The sequence below is a fragment of the Mobula hypostoma genome, chromosome 18 (genome assembly GCF_963921235.1).
Source record: "Mobula hypostoma chromosome 18, sMobHyp1.1, whole genome shotgun sequence".
NCBI lineage: Eukaryota > Metazoa > Chordata > Chondrichthyes > Myliobatiformes > Myliobatidae > Mobula > Mobula hypostoma.
This window is the reverse complement of record NC_086114.1, coordinates 2493696-2512490: the sequence shown is the minus strand read 5'-3', so window position 1 is coordinate 2512490 and position 18795 is coordinate 2493696. Positions and strand designations below refer to the sequence as shown.

The window sequence follows — 18795 nt, the reverse complement described above, 5'->3', positions numbered from 1 at the left end:
ACTAGGGAAGACACAAACAATCTCCCAGATATAATAGTGGCCAAAAGACCTAGGGTAATGGATGAATGGAAGGAAATTTATATTAGGCAGGAAATGGTGTTGGATAGACTGTTGGGTCTGAAGGCTGATAAGTCCCCGGGACCTGATGGTCTGCATCCCAGGGTACTTAAGGAGATGGCTTTAGAAATCGTGGACGCATTGGTAATCATTTTCCAATGTTCTATAGATTCAGGATCAGTTCCTGTGGATTGGAGGGTGGCTAATGTTGTCCCTCTCTTCAAGAAGGGAGGAAGAGAGAAAACAGGGAATTATAGACCGGTTAGCCTGACGTCGGTGGTGGGAAAGATGCTGGAGTCAATTATAAAAGATGAAATTACGCCACATCTGGATAGCAGTAACAGGATCGGACCGAGTCAGCATGGATTTACGAAGGGGAAATCGTGCTTGACTAATCTTCTGGAATTTTTTGAGGATGTAACTATGAAAATGGACAAGGGAGAGCCAGTGGATGTAGTGTACCTGGACTTTCAGAAAGCCTTTGATAAAGTCCCACGTAGGAGATTAGTGGGCAAAATTAGGGCACATGATATTGGGGGCAGAGTACTGACATGGATTGAAAATTGGCTGGCTGACAGAAAACAAAGAGTAGCGATTAACGGGTCCCTTTCGGAATGGCAGGCGGTGACCAGTGGGGTATCGCAGGGTTCAGTGCTGGGACCGCAGCTATTTACAATATAAATGATTTAGATGAGGGAATTAAAAGTAACATTAGCAAATTTGCAGATGATACGAAGCTGGGTGGCAGTGTGAAATGCGAGGAGGATGTTATGAGAATGCAGGGTGACTTGGACAGGCTGGGTGAGTGGGCAGATGCAGTTTAATGTGGATAAATGTGAGGTTTATCCACTTTGCTGGTAAGAACAGGAAGGCAGATTATTATCTAAATGGAGTCAAGTTAGGAAAAGGGGAAGTACAACGAGATCTAGGTGTTCTTGTACATCAGTCACTGAAAGCAAGTTTGCAAGTACAGCAGACAGTGAAGAAAGCTAATGGCATGCTGGCCTTCATAACAAGGGGAATTGAGTATAAGAGCAAAGAGGTCCTTCTGCAGCTGTACAGGGCCCTGGTGAGACCACACCTGGAGTACTGTGTGCTGTTTTGGTCTCCAAATTTGAAGAAGGACATTCTTGCTATTGAGGGAGTGCAGCGTAGGTTCACAAGGTTAATTCCCGGGATGGCGGGACTGTAATACGCCGAAAGATTGGAGCGACTGGGATTGTATACTCTGGAATTTCGAAGGCTGAGAGGGGATCTTATTGAAACATATAAGATTATTAAGGGATTGGATACGCTGGAGGCAGGAAGCATGTTCCCGCTGATGGGTGAGTCCAGAACCAGAGGCCACAGTTTAAGAATAAGGGGTAGGCCATTTAGAATGGAGTTGAGGAAAAACTTTTTCACCCAGAGAGTGGTGGATATATGGAATGCTCTGCCCCAGAAGGCTGTGGAGGCCAAGTCTGGATGTTTTCAAGGTACAGATGGACAGAGCTCTTAAAGATAGCGGAATCAAAGGTTATGGGGATAAGGCAGGAACTGGATACTGATTGTGGATGGTCAGCCATGATCACAGTGAATGGCGGTGCTGGCTCGAAGGGCCGAATGGCCTACTCCACCTATTGACTATTGTGAGTGGAGAGAAAAGAGAATGCTTAGGGTGGGAGGGGGGTTCCTGCGCTGGCTACTTTCCTAAGTGTAGACAGTCAGTAGAGGGGTGTCTATTTTGTGTGATAGACTGGGGTGTTCGCAGCTCAGAACAATTACCCCACCAAGCTGAGATGTATTTGTAAAGGATTCATTTGTAAAAATTGGTGAGTCATGGGATCATTGCAAGTTTCCTTAGCTTTCTGAGGAAGTAGAAGCACTGGTGTGCCTTCTTGGTGATAGCATGCACGTGACTGTTGATGATTGTTACACTTGAAGTTTTTTTAAATTGCCCTCGAGTGAATCTTGTATAAATGCACTCTTGATCTCAATCTATATTGTTTTGATCTTGACTTAATCTTTTACTTTTCATTATCTATTAGACTTTCTTCTGCTTTGTTATTATTTTACATTATTCCATCTCAATAAGCTGTGTAATGGTCTTGTCTTGCGTATTGTTCATATAGTTAAGCTTTTCACTGTGTCTTAGTACATCTGACAACCATCATTATCATTATGTGCTGTGTCTGGATGGTCTGAGTGATAATGGTCACATGATCATGATTGTTCTTGGGATATTTTCACTTCAGAAGTGCTTTGCCATTGCCTTCTGGGCAGTGTCTTTACAAGACGGATGTCCCCAGTCATTCTCAATACTCGTCAGAGATTGTCTGGCATCTGTGGTCACATAACCAGGACTCGTGGGTGCACTAGCTGCTCACACGAGCATCCACCACCTACTCCCATGGCTTCACGTGACCCTGATCGGGCGAGCTAAGTTACACATTGCCCAATAGTGACCTGTAGCAGAGGGAAAGAGTGCATTATGTCTCCTTTTATAGAGACGTATCTCCACCCTGCTACCCATACATGAGACAATAATACACCATAAGACATAGGAGAAGAATTATGCCATTTGGCCCATTGCATCTGCTCCGGCATTCAATCATGGCTGACCCTTTTTACTTCCCCTCCTCAGCCCCAGATCCCAGCCTTCTCCCTATAATCTTTGATACCATGTCCAATCAAGAACCTATCAATCTCTGCCTTAAATACACCCAATGACCTGGCCTCCACAGCTGCATGTGGCAACAAATTCCACAAATTCGCCACCCTTTGCCTAAAGAAATTTCTCTGCATCTCTGTTTTGAAAGGACGCCCCTCTGTCCTGAGGCTGTGCCCTCTTGTCCTGGACTCTCCTACCATGGGAAACACCCTTTCCACATCTGCTCTGTCAGGGCCTTTCAATGTTCAAAAGGTTTCAATGAGATACCCCCCCCCCCAAATCCTTCTAAATTCCAGTGAGTACAAACCCAGAGCTATCAAACATTCCTTGTATGATAACCCTTTCATTCCTAGAATCAACCTTGTAAACCTCCTCTGAAATCTCTCCAATGCCAGAACATCTTTTCTTAGATGAGGAGCCCAGTACTGTTCACAATACTCAAGGTGAGGCCTCACCAGTGCCTTATAAAGCCTCAGCATCACATCCCTGCTCTTGTATTCTAGACCTCTTGAAATGAATGCTAACATGGCATTTGCCTTCCTTACCACCGACTCAACCTGCAAGTTAACCTTTAGGTTCTTCTGCACAAAGACTCCCAAGTCCCTTTGCATCTCAAATTTTTGGATTTTCTCCCCATTTAGAAAATAAGTCTGCTCATTTATTTCTTCCTCCAAAGTGCATAACCATGCATTGTCCAACATTATATTTCATTTGCTACTTTCTTGCCCATTCTCTTAATCTGTACAAGTCCTTCTGCATCCTACCCCTATCTGCCCCTCCACCAATCTTCGTATCATCTGAAACCTGGCAACAAAGACATCTATACCACCATCAAAATCATTGATCAATTGATCATTGATTAAACCAGTATGAATATACAAGCAGCACTCGGGGTTCAGGATCGAGCTTGTTGTGCTTCCAATGCCCAATGTTATTCATGCAAGTAGTATCCTAAGGGGGCTTGACAAGGTAGATGTTGAGATGGAGATACAACAGAGTGCAGACGCTGGAATCTGGAGCATCAAACAAGCTGCTGGAAGAACTCAGCAGGTGGAGCAGCAACTGGGAGGAATTGTTGACATTTTGGGTCAAATTCCCGCATCTGGACATTGAGTTGTTTCCATTAGTGAGAGAGTCACAAAACAAGAGAACAACATCCAATCATTGTAAACAGAGGTCACCAAAATTTCTTCTCAGAGGATGGTGAGTCTCTGGAATTCTCTGTCTTGGAGAGTGGTGGAAGCTGGATCAATGGATTTATTTAAGGAGGAGGCAGGTAAATGTTTGGAAAATCAAAGAATTGAGGGTTATGAGGGACTAAACAAGAGGAGCTGAGCCCAACATAGATCAACCAAAATTATATTGTATGTCTGGGCAGCCTTGAGGAGCAGAGTTGTTTGTTCGTGGAGAAACTGAAGGAGCTGGACTTGGAGCAGATCGTGCTGCTGCCTGAGACAGGTGTCGGAGGAGGTGGTGTGCAGGTGATGGTGGGTGGGTGGGCAGGTGATATATGGGTGGGTGGGTGATGGTGGGTGGATGGGTGACGGTGGGTAGATGGGTGGACGATAGTGCGTGGGTTACAGTGGGGGCAATGGTGATGGTGGGTAGATGGGAGATGGTGGGTGTATGATGTTGGGTGGGGTGGTGATGGTGAGTAGGCGACGGTGGATGGGGTGATGATAGTGGGTGACGGTGGGTGGGCGAGGTGGTGATAGTGGGCGACGGTGGGTGGGTGGGGTGGTGATAGTGGGCGACGGTGGGTGGACGGGTGATCATGGGTGGGTGGGTGGTGTTGGGTGGAGTAGTGATGGTGAGTAGGCAACGGTGGGTGGGTAGGTGATCGTGGGTGGGTGATGTTGGGATGGGTGGTGATAGTGAGTGGGTGACGGTGGATGTGTGGGTGATGTTGGGGGTGCTGTCGCTGATGGTGAGCTCCAAAACACTGAGCTGTAATCATGTCAGGCTAACCATTGTGCTCTGTGGTGCCCTGTGAAGTACAGCTTTGGCATGGACTGCGAGGTACTTTCCTGTTAGAAGCCTGTTTTCTTAGGGGAAGGGGCTGTTTTCCTTTCCTATTTCTTAAATATGATGAGAAATTCATGAGAACACCATAATGAGAGAAACTACAAGGCCAAGGTTGTGTGTACATTGCCAATAGAACAGTCTGCATTGACATCTTCTGAAACTGAAGATTCATCAACTAAAAGATAAAGATTGACTTTATCAGTCAAATGTACATCAAAACCTAGAGTGAAATGTGTCATTTGCATCAACAACCAACACAGTCGAGAATATGGTGGTGGCAGCCCTCCAGTGTCACCGTGCTTCTGGTTCCAGTGTCACGTGCCCACAACCTGGTAACTTAGTCTGTCTTTGGAATGTGGGAGGAAACTGGAGCACCCAGAGGAAACCCGCACGGTCACGAGGAGAACGTACAAACTCCTTACAAACAGCAGCAGGAATAGAGTCGGCTGGGGTGATATACTGCGTCCGGTGCTCCCGATGTGGCCTTTTATATATTGGTGAGACCCGACGCAGACTGGGAGACCGCTTTGCTGAACACCTACGCTCTATCCGCCAGAGAAAGCAGGATCTCCCAGTGGCCACACATTTTAATTCCACATCCCATTCCCATTCTAACATGTCTATCCACGGCCTCCTCTACTGTAAAGATGAAGCCACACTCAGGTTGGAGGAACAACACCTTATATTCCGTCTGGGTAGCCTCCAACCTGATGGCATGAACATCGACTTCTCTAACTTTCGCTAATGCCCCACCTCCCCCTCGTACCCCATCTGTTACTTATTTTTATGCACACATTCTTTCTCTCACTCTCCTTTTTCTCCCTCTGTCCCTCTGAATATACCCCTTGCCCATCCTCTGGGTCCCCCCCCTTGTCTTTCTTCCTGGACCTCCTGTCCCATGATCCTCTCGTATCCCCTTTTGCCAATCACCTGTCCAGCTCTTGGCTCCATCCCTCCCCCTCCTGTCTTCTCCTATCATTTTGGATCTCCCTCTCCCCCTCCCACTTTCAAATCCCTTACTCACTCTTCCTTCAGTTAGTCCTGACAAAGGGTCTCGGCCTGAAACGTCGACTGCACCTCTTCCGAGATGCTGCCTGGCCTGCTGCGTTCACCAGCAACTTTGATGTGTGTTGCAGGAATAGAACCCTTGTTTGCCAGAAATGGTGGTTGAAGAAGGCCCATTAACAACGTTTAAAAGCCATCTGGATCAGTACATGGATAGCAGAGGTTTAGAGGGTGTGGGCCAAGTGCAGGCAGAGGGCACCCGCTCACTGGGCAACACAGCGTAGAGCAGTTGGGCAGAAGAGCCTGTTTCACTCATCTATAATTTATTAAAACATCTATTGGCAAGACTGAGCAGATAACATATCATAAGACCATAAGGTAATGGAGCGGAATTGGCCTATTTGGCTCATCAATTTTGCTCCGCAATCCCATCACAGATGAATTTTCAATCAATGATTCCTTTCAATCCCATTCTCCTGCCTTCTCCTTGTGCTGCCCTGACTAATCACTCTATAAACCTCCACCTTGAATGTACTTAACAACTTGGCCTCCACTGGAGTCTATGACAATGAATTCCACAGATTCACCACCCTCTGTCTGAAGAAGTGTCTCCTCATCTCTGTTCTAAATGGATGTCCCTCTATTCTGAGACTGTGCCCTCTACAATTTCCATTATAATGAAAATGCTTCTGTGCAAATTTCTTTCAGCAAAAGGTTTGGTTGAAATAGGAGCACAGTGGATCCACGGCCCCTCGAAGCAGAATGCTGTATTTCGGTTAGCTGGCCAATACGGTCTTCTGGATGAAACAGCAATGTCCGAGGAGAACCAGGCAGTGCAACTAGATGCTCACCTACCAGGCATGTCAACCTGTTACACCAGCTCTGGGAAGAGAATAGACCCAGAGATAGCAGCCTCCACGGAGGAACTATTTTCAACGCTGTTCCTGAAAAGCAGAGAATTCTTCCAATCAAAGACAGAACCAGTCCAGAGTTTGGGCAGGTTTCTCAAGTGTGAAATAGCTCAGTGTGCAGAAAATTGGAAAGACGACGAGGAACTGCGCAATCTTAAACTGGCCCTGCTGAATGTGGAATTTAAACTGGAATGTTGTGTGGCAGGCACTGACAGCTTGGATCTGTTGGCACTACGGCCGTATGGTGAATATGTGATGCTGCCTGGGATTGACTGCACTTTTCCAAGGTCTGTGTAAGCTTTAAGTTTAAATTCTGGAGGTTGTTTTTCCTTCATGTACATTATTTCAATCGTGCTGTTCCACAACCTCTCTACACCCTTCATCCTCTCCCCATTCACCGTCACTATCCTCCACACCTCATACCCACACTGACACACTCCTCACCACAGTCCTTCACCACCCCCTTCATCCCCCATTCACTGTCACTTTACACTGACACTCCACACCTCATACCGACACTGACACACTCCTCTCCACAGTCCCTCACCACCCCCTTCATCCCCCCATTCACTGTCACTTTACACTGACACTCCACACCTCATACCGACACTGACACACTCCACTCCAGTCCCTCACCACCCCCTTCATCCCCCCATTCACTGTCACTTTACACTGACACTCCACACCTCATACCGACACTGACACACTCCTCTCCAGTCCCTCACCACCCCCTTCATCCCCCCATTCACTGTCACTTTACACTGACACTCCACACCTCATACCCACACTGACACACTCCTCTCCAGTCCCTCACCACCCCCTTCATCCCCCCATTCACTGTCACTTTACACTGACACTCCACACCTCATACCCACACTGACACACTCCTCTCCACAGTCCCTCACCACCCCCTTCATCCCCCCATTCACTGTCACTTTACACTGACACTCCACACCTCATACCGACACTGACACACTCCACTCCAGTCCCTCACCACCCCCTTCATCCCCCCATTCACTGTCACTTTACACTGACACTCCACACCTCATACCGACACTGACACACTCCACTCCAGTCCCTCACCACCCCCTTCATCCCCCCATTCACTGTCACTTTACACTGACACTCCACACCTCATACCCACACTGACACACTTCTCTCCACAGTCCCTCACCACCCCCTTCATCCCCCCATTCACTGTCACTTCACACTGACACTCCACACCTCATACCCACACTGACACACTCCTCTCCACAGTCCCTCACCACCCCCTTCATCCCCCATTTACTGTCACTTTACACTGACACTCCACACCTCATACCCACACTGACACACTCCTCTCCACAGTCCCTCACCACCCCCTTCATCCCCCCATTCACTGTCACTTTACACTGACACTCCACACCTCATACCCACACTGACACACTCCTCTCCACAGTCCCTCACCACCCCCTTCATCCCCCATTCACTGTCACTGTACACTGACACTCTACACCTCATACCCACACTGACACACTCCTCTCCACAGTCCCTCACCACCCCCTTCATCCCCCATTCATCCCCCATTCACTGTCACTTTACACTGACACTCCACACTCATACCTACGCTGACACACTCCTCTCCACAGTCCCCCCATTCACTGTCACTTTACACTGACACTCCACACCTCATACCCACACTGACACACTCCTCTCCACAGTCCCTCACCACCCCCTTCATCCCCCCCATTCACTGTCACTTTACACTGACACTCCACACCTCATACCCACACTGACACACTCTTCTCCACAGTCCCTCACCACCCCTTCATCCCCCCATTCACTGTCACGTCACACTGACACTCCACACCTCATACCCACACTAACACACTCCTCTCCACAGTCCCTCACCACCCCCTTCATCCCTCATTCACTGTCACTTCACACTGACACTCCACACCTCATACCGACACTGACACACTCCTCTCCACAGTCCCTCACCACCCCCTTCATCCCCCATTCACTGTCACTTCACACTGACACTGCACACCTCATACCCACACTGACACACTCCTCTCCAGTCCCTCACCACCCCCTTCATCCCCAATTCACTGTCACTTTACACTGACACTCCACACCTCATACTGACACTGACACACTCCGCTCCACAGTCCCTCGCCACCCCCTTCATCCCCCATTCACTGTCACTTTACACTGACACTCCACAGTCCCTGACCACCCCCTTCATCCCCCCATTCGCTGTCACTTCACACTGACACTCCACAGCTCATACCCACACTGACACACTCCTCTCCACAGTCCCTCACCACCCCCTTCATCCCCCATTCACTGTCACTTCACCCCCTTCATCCCCCCATTCACTGTCACTTTACACTGACACTCCACACCTCATACCCACACTGACACACTCCTCTCCACAGTCCCTCACCACCCCCTTCATCCCCCCATTCACTGTCACTGTACACTGACACTCCACAGCTCATACCGACACTGATACCCTCCTCTCCACAGTCCCTCACCACCCCCTTCATCCCCCATTCACTGACACTCTACACCTCATACCCTGGGCACAGTCACTGTGCTATTGTAATTTCATATGCCTTGTAATTGCAGCCTGAAAGAGCTGCTCTTGCCAAGACTCGTCAGATTATCATTTCTTGTCAGACACTCCAGAAACGGGCAGTTATGTAATATTGTTTTACCGATTTTCCTTGCCTAAAAAAAATGAGTGATTTTTGCCTGATCCCCACCCCTTTCACACTGTAGACAAGAAAAGTTTTAAAATTAATTAGTTACTCAAAAGATACCATATTTTTCCAAAGCAGATCATTAGCTCAATATCTAGAGTTCTCGGGTCCTCAAGAACTCTTAAGGACCCCATTCTCTGATATTGTTACAACGGATTTCATTATGATCGTTCACAGTGCATACACCCTGCCCGAGGGACTGAGCTTCAGTGTTGTCTGGTGTGTATAATTTTAATGCTAATGACATAGCAGAACTTCTTTACCAAACTGGAGATTTGGAGCTACACGAGGATATGGAGCCTCTGTTAAATTAAGTTTACTATTTGCTAATTGGCTGCAGACCTTTATTATTGCATGGTGTCTGGGATCATATTATAATTCACATGGGTTTATTTTTAATTCAACTTAAATGTATTTTCTTAATTAGTAATTAATTCTCCATAATAATCATTTAGGTGCTGATGATAGGAAGGATGTAGAAACTTTAGAGAGGATGCAGAGGAGACAGACCAGGATACTGCCTGGACCAGAGGACATGTATTATGAAGCTAAGTCAAGTGAATGAGGGCTTTTCTGTTGGAGAGAAGGAAGCTGATAGAGGTGTACAAGATGATGAGAGTGGACAGCCAGGAACTTCAGAATGAGAATCAGGTTCATTATCACCGGTATGTGTCGTGAAATTTGTTAACTTAGCAGCAGCAGTTCAATGCAATACATAATATAGAAGGAAGAAATAAATAAATTGCAGTATATATATATATTTTTTATTATATATATAATTAAAAATCATGCAGAAACAGAAATAATACATATTAAAAAAGTGAGGTCGCATCCAAGGGTTTAATGTCCATTTAGGAATTGGATGGCAGAGGGGAAGAAGCTGTTCCTGAATCACTGAGTGTGTGCCTTCAGGCTTCTGTACCTCCTACCTGATGGTAACAGTGAGAAAAAGGCATGCCCTGGGTGCTGGAGGTCCTTAATAATGGACGCTGCCTTTCTGAGACACCGCTCCCTGAAGATGTCCTGGGAACTTTGTAGGCTAGTACCCAGGATGGAGCCGACTAAATTTACAACCCTCTGCAGGTCCTGTGCAGTAGCCCCCCATACCAGACAGTGACGCAGCCTGTCAGAATGCTCTCCATGGTACATCTATAGAAGTTTTTGAGTGTTTTTGTTGACATACGAAATCTCTTCAAACTCCTAATGAAGTATAGAACTTTTTCCCAGAGCGGAAATGGCTAATATAAGGGGACATAAATCTAAGGGGACTGGAGGCAAGTATAAGGGGAATGTCAGATAGGTGATTTTTTTTTTTACATAATGTGTGTTGGGTGTATGGGACACACTGCCAGGGGTGGTGGTGGAGGCAGATACATAAGGGACATTTAAGAAACTCTTGGATCGGTACATGGGTGATAAAATGGAGGGCTATGAGTGAGGGAAAGGGTAGATTGATTTCAGAGTAGGTTAAAAGGTCAGTACAACATTTTGGGCCAAAGGGCCTGTACTCTGCTATAATGTCCCATGTTCTAATAAATGACAGTAAATGAAAATTATTTTCCAAAATGATTGATCAAGCTTAATTTCTTACTTTGAATATGATGATCTTGATTGCAATTAATATTTTATTGATTTTTGTTTTAGGGGATTTAACAGCCTTATTGATGAGATGATGAAACCCCTGCCAAAGAACTTGGTGTCATTCAACAAGCCAGTTAAATGCATTCATTGGAATGGTTCCTCTGAAACACCAACAGCTCTGAAACAGTCTTACCCGGTTGTAGTGGAGTGCGAAGACGGCGAGAGTATACCAGCAGATCACGTTATAGTCACTGTCCCTTTAGGTAATGTACCATTTGAGATTCATTTTGTCCCTCACAAACAAAAATGAACAGAAGATTTTGTCAGTTTTCACAGGCTCGGTACTTTAGTAGCTTTCCAGAATAATTAGTACAAGTCTAAAAGTGAAAATCTGCAACTCAAAAACTTCACAGTCATGAATGAATCACTCCCTCATTCCCTCGCTCCGTCCCGCCTACCTTTCAGGCCCAGCGACCCACTGATTTAACCCTAACCTAATCACAGGACAATTTACAATGGCCAAATAACCTACTAACACTACATCTTTGGATTGTGGGAGGAAACTGGAGCACTTGGAGGAAACCCACACTGTTCACAGAGAGGATGTTAAATTCCTGGCAAGCGACACTGGAGACTCCGAACCCTGGAGCAGCCCACGCTGTAGTAGCATCACACTTAACTGCTATGCTACTGGGACGCCCGTGTAATACCAATATGGAAAAGTAAAACTGACAACGTCCAGAGTTTTATGTTGGATGTCAAAATGCTTATCCACTCTTATATAATATTCCCCCATACAAATGTTCTAGGTTTCCAGTGGAAGCAATTGTTTGTACCAGTCAAAAAATGAAGCAGTAGCTTTGGCTTCTATAACGTTTTAATAATCAAACACATCTCACTAGTCCTTACATTTCTTGTGATAATGAACTGCATGAAATCCTACACTTTTAAAGTCCTGTTAACCTTTCACGAAACAGCTCAAGTTGCTGGGGGAGCCCAGCAATGTTTATGCTGAACATTGTGGGCATCTGATGTTGGTGCTGGAATGTGTGGTGACACCTGCGGGCTGTCCCAGCACATCGTTGGGTGTGTAGGTTGTTAACACAAATGACACATTTCACTGTGTTTCCATGCACATGTGATAAATGAACCTAAATCTCAGCCTGACTGTACAACTTACTGTCTGTTACACCACTGGTTTGTAGGGCAGCAATAAAGGTTCTAGTTCTCTATCTGTCCTTGACGTAGCGTCGCACACAGATATAGAAAGATCCTTCATTGCTGTATTGGTAATATATCTTTTGGCCAGTCAGGTTTGTTAACCTGGTCTGAACTCTCAAACCTGGAGGACCGCTGGACCACTCTTAGTCCGCCTCTACCCTTTAACCTGTTTGGCATGGGTGACCATGCCAGGTGCCAAAGCACAAGGACCTGCCTCTAGCCAAGGAACCTCTACAGATCATTGAGACATGCAAGCCTTCAAATCCCAGGGCAATGTTGTGGTCATCTTGGAACCTGACAGTACAAGATAACGTTTAATTCATGGGCCTGTGTAGTTTTGGTTCTTGGGTTCGACTCACAGTTGGTTCACTCTGATTGAGTCCATCAAACACACAAATAGCACAAGGGTGGGGTCTTTCACTGTGAATACCCGCAAGAAAACTAATCTCAGGGTTGTATATGGTGACATGCACTTTGATAATAAATTTACTTTGAACTTTTTGAACTTTGAGTTTTGGGTTAACTGCTTTTTGAAGATCACACTAATTGTTTTCCAGGTTTCCTTAAGGAACATTACAAAACTTTCTTCTACCCCCCACTTCCTCCCGGCAAAACCGATTCCATTCAGAAAATGGGGTTTGGAATAGTTAATAAAATCTTCCTTGAATTTGATGAGCCATTTTGGGAGCCAGAATATGATTTCATCAGACTGATCTGGGAGGATGAATCTCCGTTAAGTGATCGGCCGCCAGTTCTGCAGAAGACCTGGTTTAGGAAGATCCTTGGTTTTATTGTCCTTAAACCAGCTGAAAGGTAATTATGCACATGATCTATTTTAGTGTCTAACATAATGGTTTGTTGTGATTCACCCAGATTTGGAGGAGTTGTTTTGAGAACATCTTAATTGTCTGAATGTGCCTTGATAAGAAGCAGTGATTTCACCACTAAGTACCGTAACCAGCTAACTGTCAAAAAGCAAGAACCGTGTGGTTCTTCCCAACACTGTATTCAATCTGCATCTTCTTTGCCCATTCTCCTAATCTGTCTAAGACCTTCTGTAGCCACTCTACTTCCTCAAAACCACCTGCCCATCCACCGATCTTCATATCATTTGCCAACTTTGCAACAAGCCCATCAATTCCATCATCCAAAATAATTACATATAATGTAAAAAGAATCAGTCCCAACACAGACCCCTGTGGAACACCACAAGTCACTGGCAACCAACCAGAAAAGTCTCTCTTTATTCACACTTTTTGCCCTCTGCCAATCAGTCTCTGCTTTAACCATGCCCGAATCTTTCTTATAATACCATGGGCTCGTAGCTTGTTATGGATCCTCATGTGTAGCACCTTGTCAAAGGCCTTCTGAAAATCCAAGTACACAACATCAACCAATTCTCCTTTGTCTTTATCCTGCTTGTTATTTGTTCAAAGAATTCCAACAGATTTGTCAGGCAAGATTTTCTCTTGAGGAAACCATGCTGACTGCAGCCTGTTTTTTTCATGTGCCTCCAAGTACCCCAAAACCACATCCTTAACAATCAACTCCAACATCTTTGCAACCACTAAGATTGGACTAACTGGCCTATAATTTCCTTTCATCTGCCTCTCCCTTCTTGAAGGGTGGAGTGACATTAGCAATTTTTCAGTCTTCTGGAACTATTCCAGAAACTATTAGTTCTTGAAAGATCATTACTAATCCCTCCACAATCTCTTCAGCCACCTCTTTCACAACCCTGGCGTGTACACCAACTGGTCCAGATGACATATCTACCTTCAGAATATTCAATTTCCCGAAGTACTTTCTCCCTAGTAATGATATCTTCCCAAACTTCATGACCCCTGACACCTGGAATTTCCACCATACTGCTAGCGTCTTCCACAGTGAACACTGATGCAAAATACTTATTCAGTTTGTCCGCCATTTGCTTCCCCCCCCCGCCCCATTACTACCTCTCCAGCATCATTTTCCAGCAGTCAGATATCCACTGTCGCCTCTCTTTTACACTTTATATATCTAAAGAGTCGTCCCGGGTATGACTCTAAACTGCAACTGATGATGAGGCTCTGATTGGGGACTTTCAGAGCTTTGGGGAAAGTGGAGTTACCCCTTAGTCATTCATTGCTTCAGGGCCGCTCTGACCCGGAACGGTAGCACCTGCAAGGGTTCCTGCTCAGGATATGAGCGAAGGCCAACGGCAGATCCGGCAGGTTCAGTAACTGAACTTATGACGGAGAAGGCGGATGAGCTAGGACCCCAAATGTCAACGGCTATAGTACAGGCGGATGAACATTTGGGAAGAGAAATGGCGATTTCTTTAGTTTGCCCAATGGTAGGCAAAAGCAAACCACTGTTGCTATTTGCTAAGAAAACCATGGTCAAACTCACAAAATGTAACACACAACAACAGCGTCAAGAGGATCTTCAAGACAATTCTGAAGATGTTTCACTGGGTAGGGTTGATTCTGGTCAGCAGGGGATCCCTGGCATCTTGGGAATCAAAATTGGTAGTGAAAACATGAATAATTTCAGATATGCTGGTGACACTGTGTTAATTGCAAGTACAGAGGAAGAACTACAAAACTTAATTGATATAGTTGTTGAAGAAAGTGCAAAAATGGGTCTATCTATCAATTGCAAAAAGACAGAATGTATGGTAATATCCAAAAAGAAGGAGAATCCTATCTGCAGGCTGAGAATAAACGGGTAAGACATAAAACAAGTACAGAACTTTTGATACTTAGGAAGCTGGGTGACATCAGATGGCAGGTGCAATGTGGACATCAAAAGAAGAATAGGGATGGCAAAAGACACCTTTACAAGAATGAAGAGTATACTGACCAACACTAAACTAGTCATGACAACCCGCCTCAGAGCCCCAGTTATGTTATATGGCTCAGAATGTTGGACAATATCTAGTAACATGAGGAAATGAATTGTAGCAGCAGAGATGTGGTTTTTGAGGAGGATGCAAAGAATATCATGGACGAAACGAATATCTAACGAGGATGTCATGAACAGATTAAATACAAAAAGAGAAATAATGTATGAGATCATGAAAAGGCAACATAACTTCATTGGACATGTGATTAGGATAGAGGAGTTAGGATGCACGGTAACTATGGGAAAGATTGAAGGGAAGAAAGCAAGAGGAAGACAAAGTCAAATGATGATGGAGACAGCAGCCAGAGAACTGGAAATGAATACCAATGAATTGATCCCCTTGACCCAAAACAGGAGTGTGTGGGCCATGGCAGTCAAAGCTCAAACTGGGCACGGCACTGATGATGATGATATCTGAAGAGAGATGGCCAGCTGGTAGTATAATAGCCTTTACTTGGCACACACGAGCTGATAACATTTGGAGTCACTCTGGAGAGAGGCTCCCTAAGCTAATATCACATCATATTTTTATATGCTAAAGATTAAAGGTATCAGCAGGACCATTACTGTAGTTGCAATGCATTCTTTGAATTACATATAATTTCCAAACACCTAGATCTTCTCACCAACACTCCAGACACCCAAAATGAATGTTAATCACTGGTCTCGCTAAACTGCACTCATACATGTGCAGACATCTTAGGTTAATTGGGTGTTTCCTGGTTTGCAATCAATCTCAGTCTACAGCTTCAGGAAGACCATTGTTCTGAGCTGCATTTTTACCTCAATCTACGATCCAAGTTCAGATCTGAAGACTGGGGTTGCTATTGCAATGAATATTTATTATATTCCATATCTCCAGAATATGCCCCAGCACCCTTAGTAACGTGGAGGTCCAGAGGAATCCTGCAGTCCAGGTCCATTGTTCCCTGAAAGTGTCCACACAAGTGGATAATGGGCAAAGAAGGTGATTGACATGGTAGGGCTGTTGAGTTTAAGAGTAAAAACTTTAGTCACACTCCACCTGGAGTATTTTGTGCATTTTTGAATAAAACATTAGCCACACTCCACTTGGAGGATTGTGTGCAGCCTGTATAAAACTTCAGTCACACTCCACCTGGAGTGTTTTGTGCATTTTTGTATAAATCTTTAGTCACACTCCACTTGGAGGATTGTGTGCAGCCTGTATAAAATTTTAGCCACACTCCATTTGGAGTATTGTGTGCATTTTTGTATAACACTTTAGTCACACTGCACCTGAAGTATTTTGTGCATTTTTGGTCACCTCCATTACAGGAAGATGTCATGACTATGGAAAAGAGCGCAGAGGAGGTTGACCAGGATGCTTCCTGGATTACAGGGCCTGAACTAAAAGGACAGGTTGGACAACTTGGGTTGTTCTCCTTTGAGAGTCAGAGGCTGATGGAGGCCTGAGAGGCTTTTGTAGTTATGAGATTCATAGAGAGAGTAGATAGTGGGAATCTGTACCCCAGAGTAGAATTGATAAACACCAGAGGACATGCTATAAGGTTAGTTGGGGTTTGTTTAATGGCGATGTGAGCGTCAAGTTTTTTCTTTTACAGAGTGGTTGGTATCTGGAATGTCTTACCAGGGTACTAGTGGAATCAAGTAGTTTAGAATAGTTAAAGATGAATGGTACACAAGAGTAGAACATAGTATAGACCAGCACAGCATCGCAGGCCAAATGGCTTATCTAGAGACATTTCTCTAACTTCTGGTAACCAATGAGGCTTTCCATTGGTTGGGGTTAACCATGCATATTGTGTCCTAGCTGTCTAAGTGATACAGAAGCCAGTTGGTACGATATGGACAGCAAGTTGTTGCCCGTGCTACAGGCTTCCCCTCTCCACACAACTGATAAATCCAAAGGATCGGCAGAGACTGATACATTTTGGCACCGACAGCATTGCGGCCGGCTGGTAGTGGCTTCAACGCCGGACTTCAGGGTGAGAGGTGCCGAGTTCGAATCCGGCCGACACCCTTGCACGCTCTCCATCCGTGCCTGGGTTGAGTGTCGAGCTAACAACTCGACCTCGTAAAAAAAAAACCTGGAGAGGCCCAAGACACGCCGTATGATGAGCATACCAAAAAAGCTTCTCCACCAGGAATTCCTCGGGGGTTACTCTGAAGCCTTCTCTGTGAATGGCTATAGCCTCAAGGCAGTAGAGGTTTCAGATCAGAGTTTCCCTTCTCTTAGATGAGCTGATGAACCCCATCTGCCCGGAGTGACTGGTTTTAAGGCACCTTAACCCACCTTTGCCCCTTCTCCTGTCAGTAGAAATTGTTGTGCCAGTAACTAAGGCTAGGAGCTGGTTGTCAGAGGCTATTTGAGATAGACATCATTAAATCATTGGGAGAATTTAATAGGTAGTGGGAACTTTTCCCCACTACACCTTCCCCCCTCCACCGCCCGAACAACATTAAAGAACCATTCTGGGAATCACTCCCCTCTGTTACCCTCTCCCCTCATTCTGCTGGTCTTCTTACCCCTTCTCTTCACATCCACCACCCTCACAACCTGCCCGTTAGCTGACCCCACCTCATTCCCATCTTCAGTGGCCTCCTGTTCTTGCCTATCAGATTCCTTTTTTAGCTATTTCCATCTCTCACCACCCAACTTCTCACTTCATTCCCTTTCATCTCCCTCCGCCACCCACCTACAAGCCCCCTCACCGGGATTGACCTATCAGCTTGTACTCCTTCTCCCTCCCCGCCTCCCACCTTATTCTGTTTTCTTCCTCCTTCCTTTCCAGTCGTGATGAAGGGAAAGATCTCAGGCTGAGACTTGGACTGTTTATTCTCCTCTGCAGATGCTGCCTGACCTGCTGAGTTCCTCTAGCATTTTGTGTGTGCTGTCCAGTGGTGTAAAGTTCTATTTCCTAGAAGTATTTACTAACCCACAATAAGACAATTTCTGATAACCACTTAATTTTAATGATTTAACTAGCATGGGATCCAGGGAAACTTGGCTATGTGGATACAGAATTGGCTTGCCCAAAGAAGGCAGAAGGTAATAGACACAAGAGGTACTGTAGATGCTGGAAATTTAGAGCAATATATACAAGGTGCCAGAGAAACTCAGCTGGTCAGGAGGCATCTACAGATGGGAATAAACAGTCAACATTTGGGCCAAGACCTTTCATCAGTACTGGGAAAGAAGGGAGAAGATTTAAACTTCTTCAGGGTAGGCATATTCCAAAGAGACTCCACAGTAGAGCAGTAAATCATAGACATGAGGTACAGCAGATGTTGGAAACCAAGAGCAATACACACAATGTGCTGGAGGAGCTCAGCAGAGCGTGGTAGCAGATGGAACATATTCCACATGGAGGTCAGTTACCTTCAGTGTTCCGCAAGGATCTGTTCTGGGACCCCTGATCTTTTGAAATTAGCATTTGAAAATAAAGTTTAAAGTTTACATTATATACATTTTTGGAGACACTAATAGAGCAGAAGTGAAGCGTATTGTGTAAGGTTTGTGAAGTGAACCAAGGGTATTTAGGTTCATGCAGACTTCATGACTGTGTCTTCTGGTTGCAGCTATGGCCATGTCCTCTTAACTGTGCTGGCGGGGCAGGAAGCCAAGTTAATGGAGCAGTTATCAGACTCTGATGTTAAAGATTCTTTGACACAAGTCATTCATCAATTTACAGGTATAATTTCTCACGTTGCATATCAATACGTGTCAATA

At 45.3% G+C, this 18795-nt stretch overlaps 1 protein-coding gene across 1 annotated transcript in view; it reads left to right on the top strand.

Moving 5' to 3' along the window:
- Positions 1-18795, top strand: part of paox (polyamine oxidase) — a 39576-nt gene that overhangs the window by 11991 nt on the left and 8790 nt on the right. Inside the window, exons 3-6 of the mRNA XM_063070314.1 lie at positions 6446-6935; positions 11040-11239; positions 12755-13010; positions 18645-18757. Of these exons, the coding sequence (XP_062926384.1) occupies positions 6446-6935; positions 11040-11239; positions 12755-13010; positions 18645-18757 (1059 nt within the window). The remainder of the gene's footprint in view (positions 1-6445; positions 6936-11039; positions 11240-12754; positions 13011-18644; positions 18758-18795) is intronic.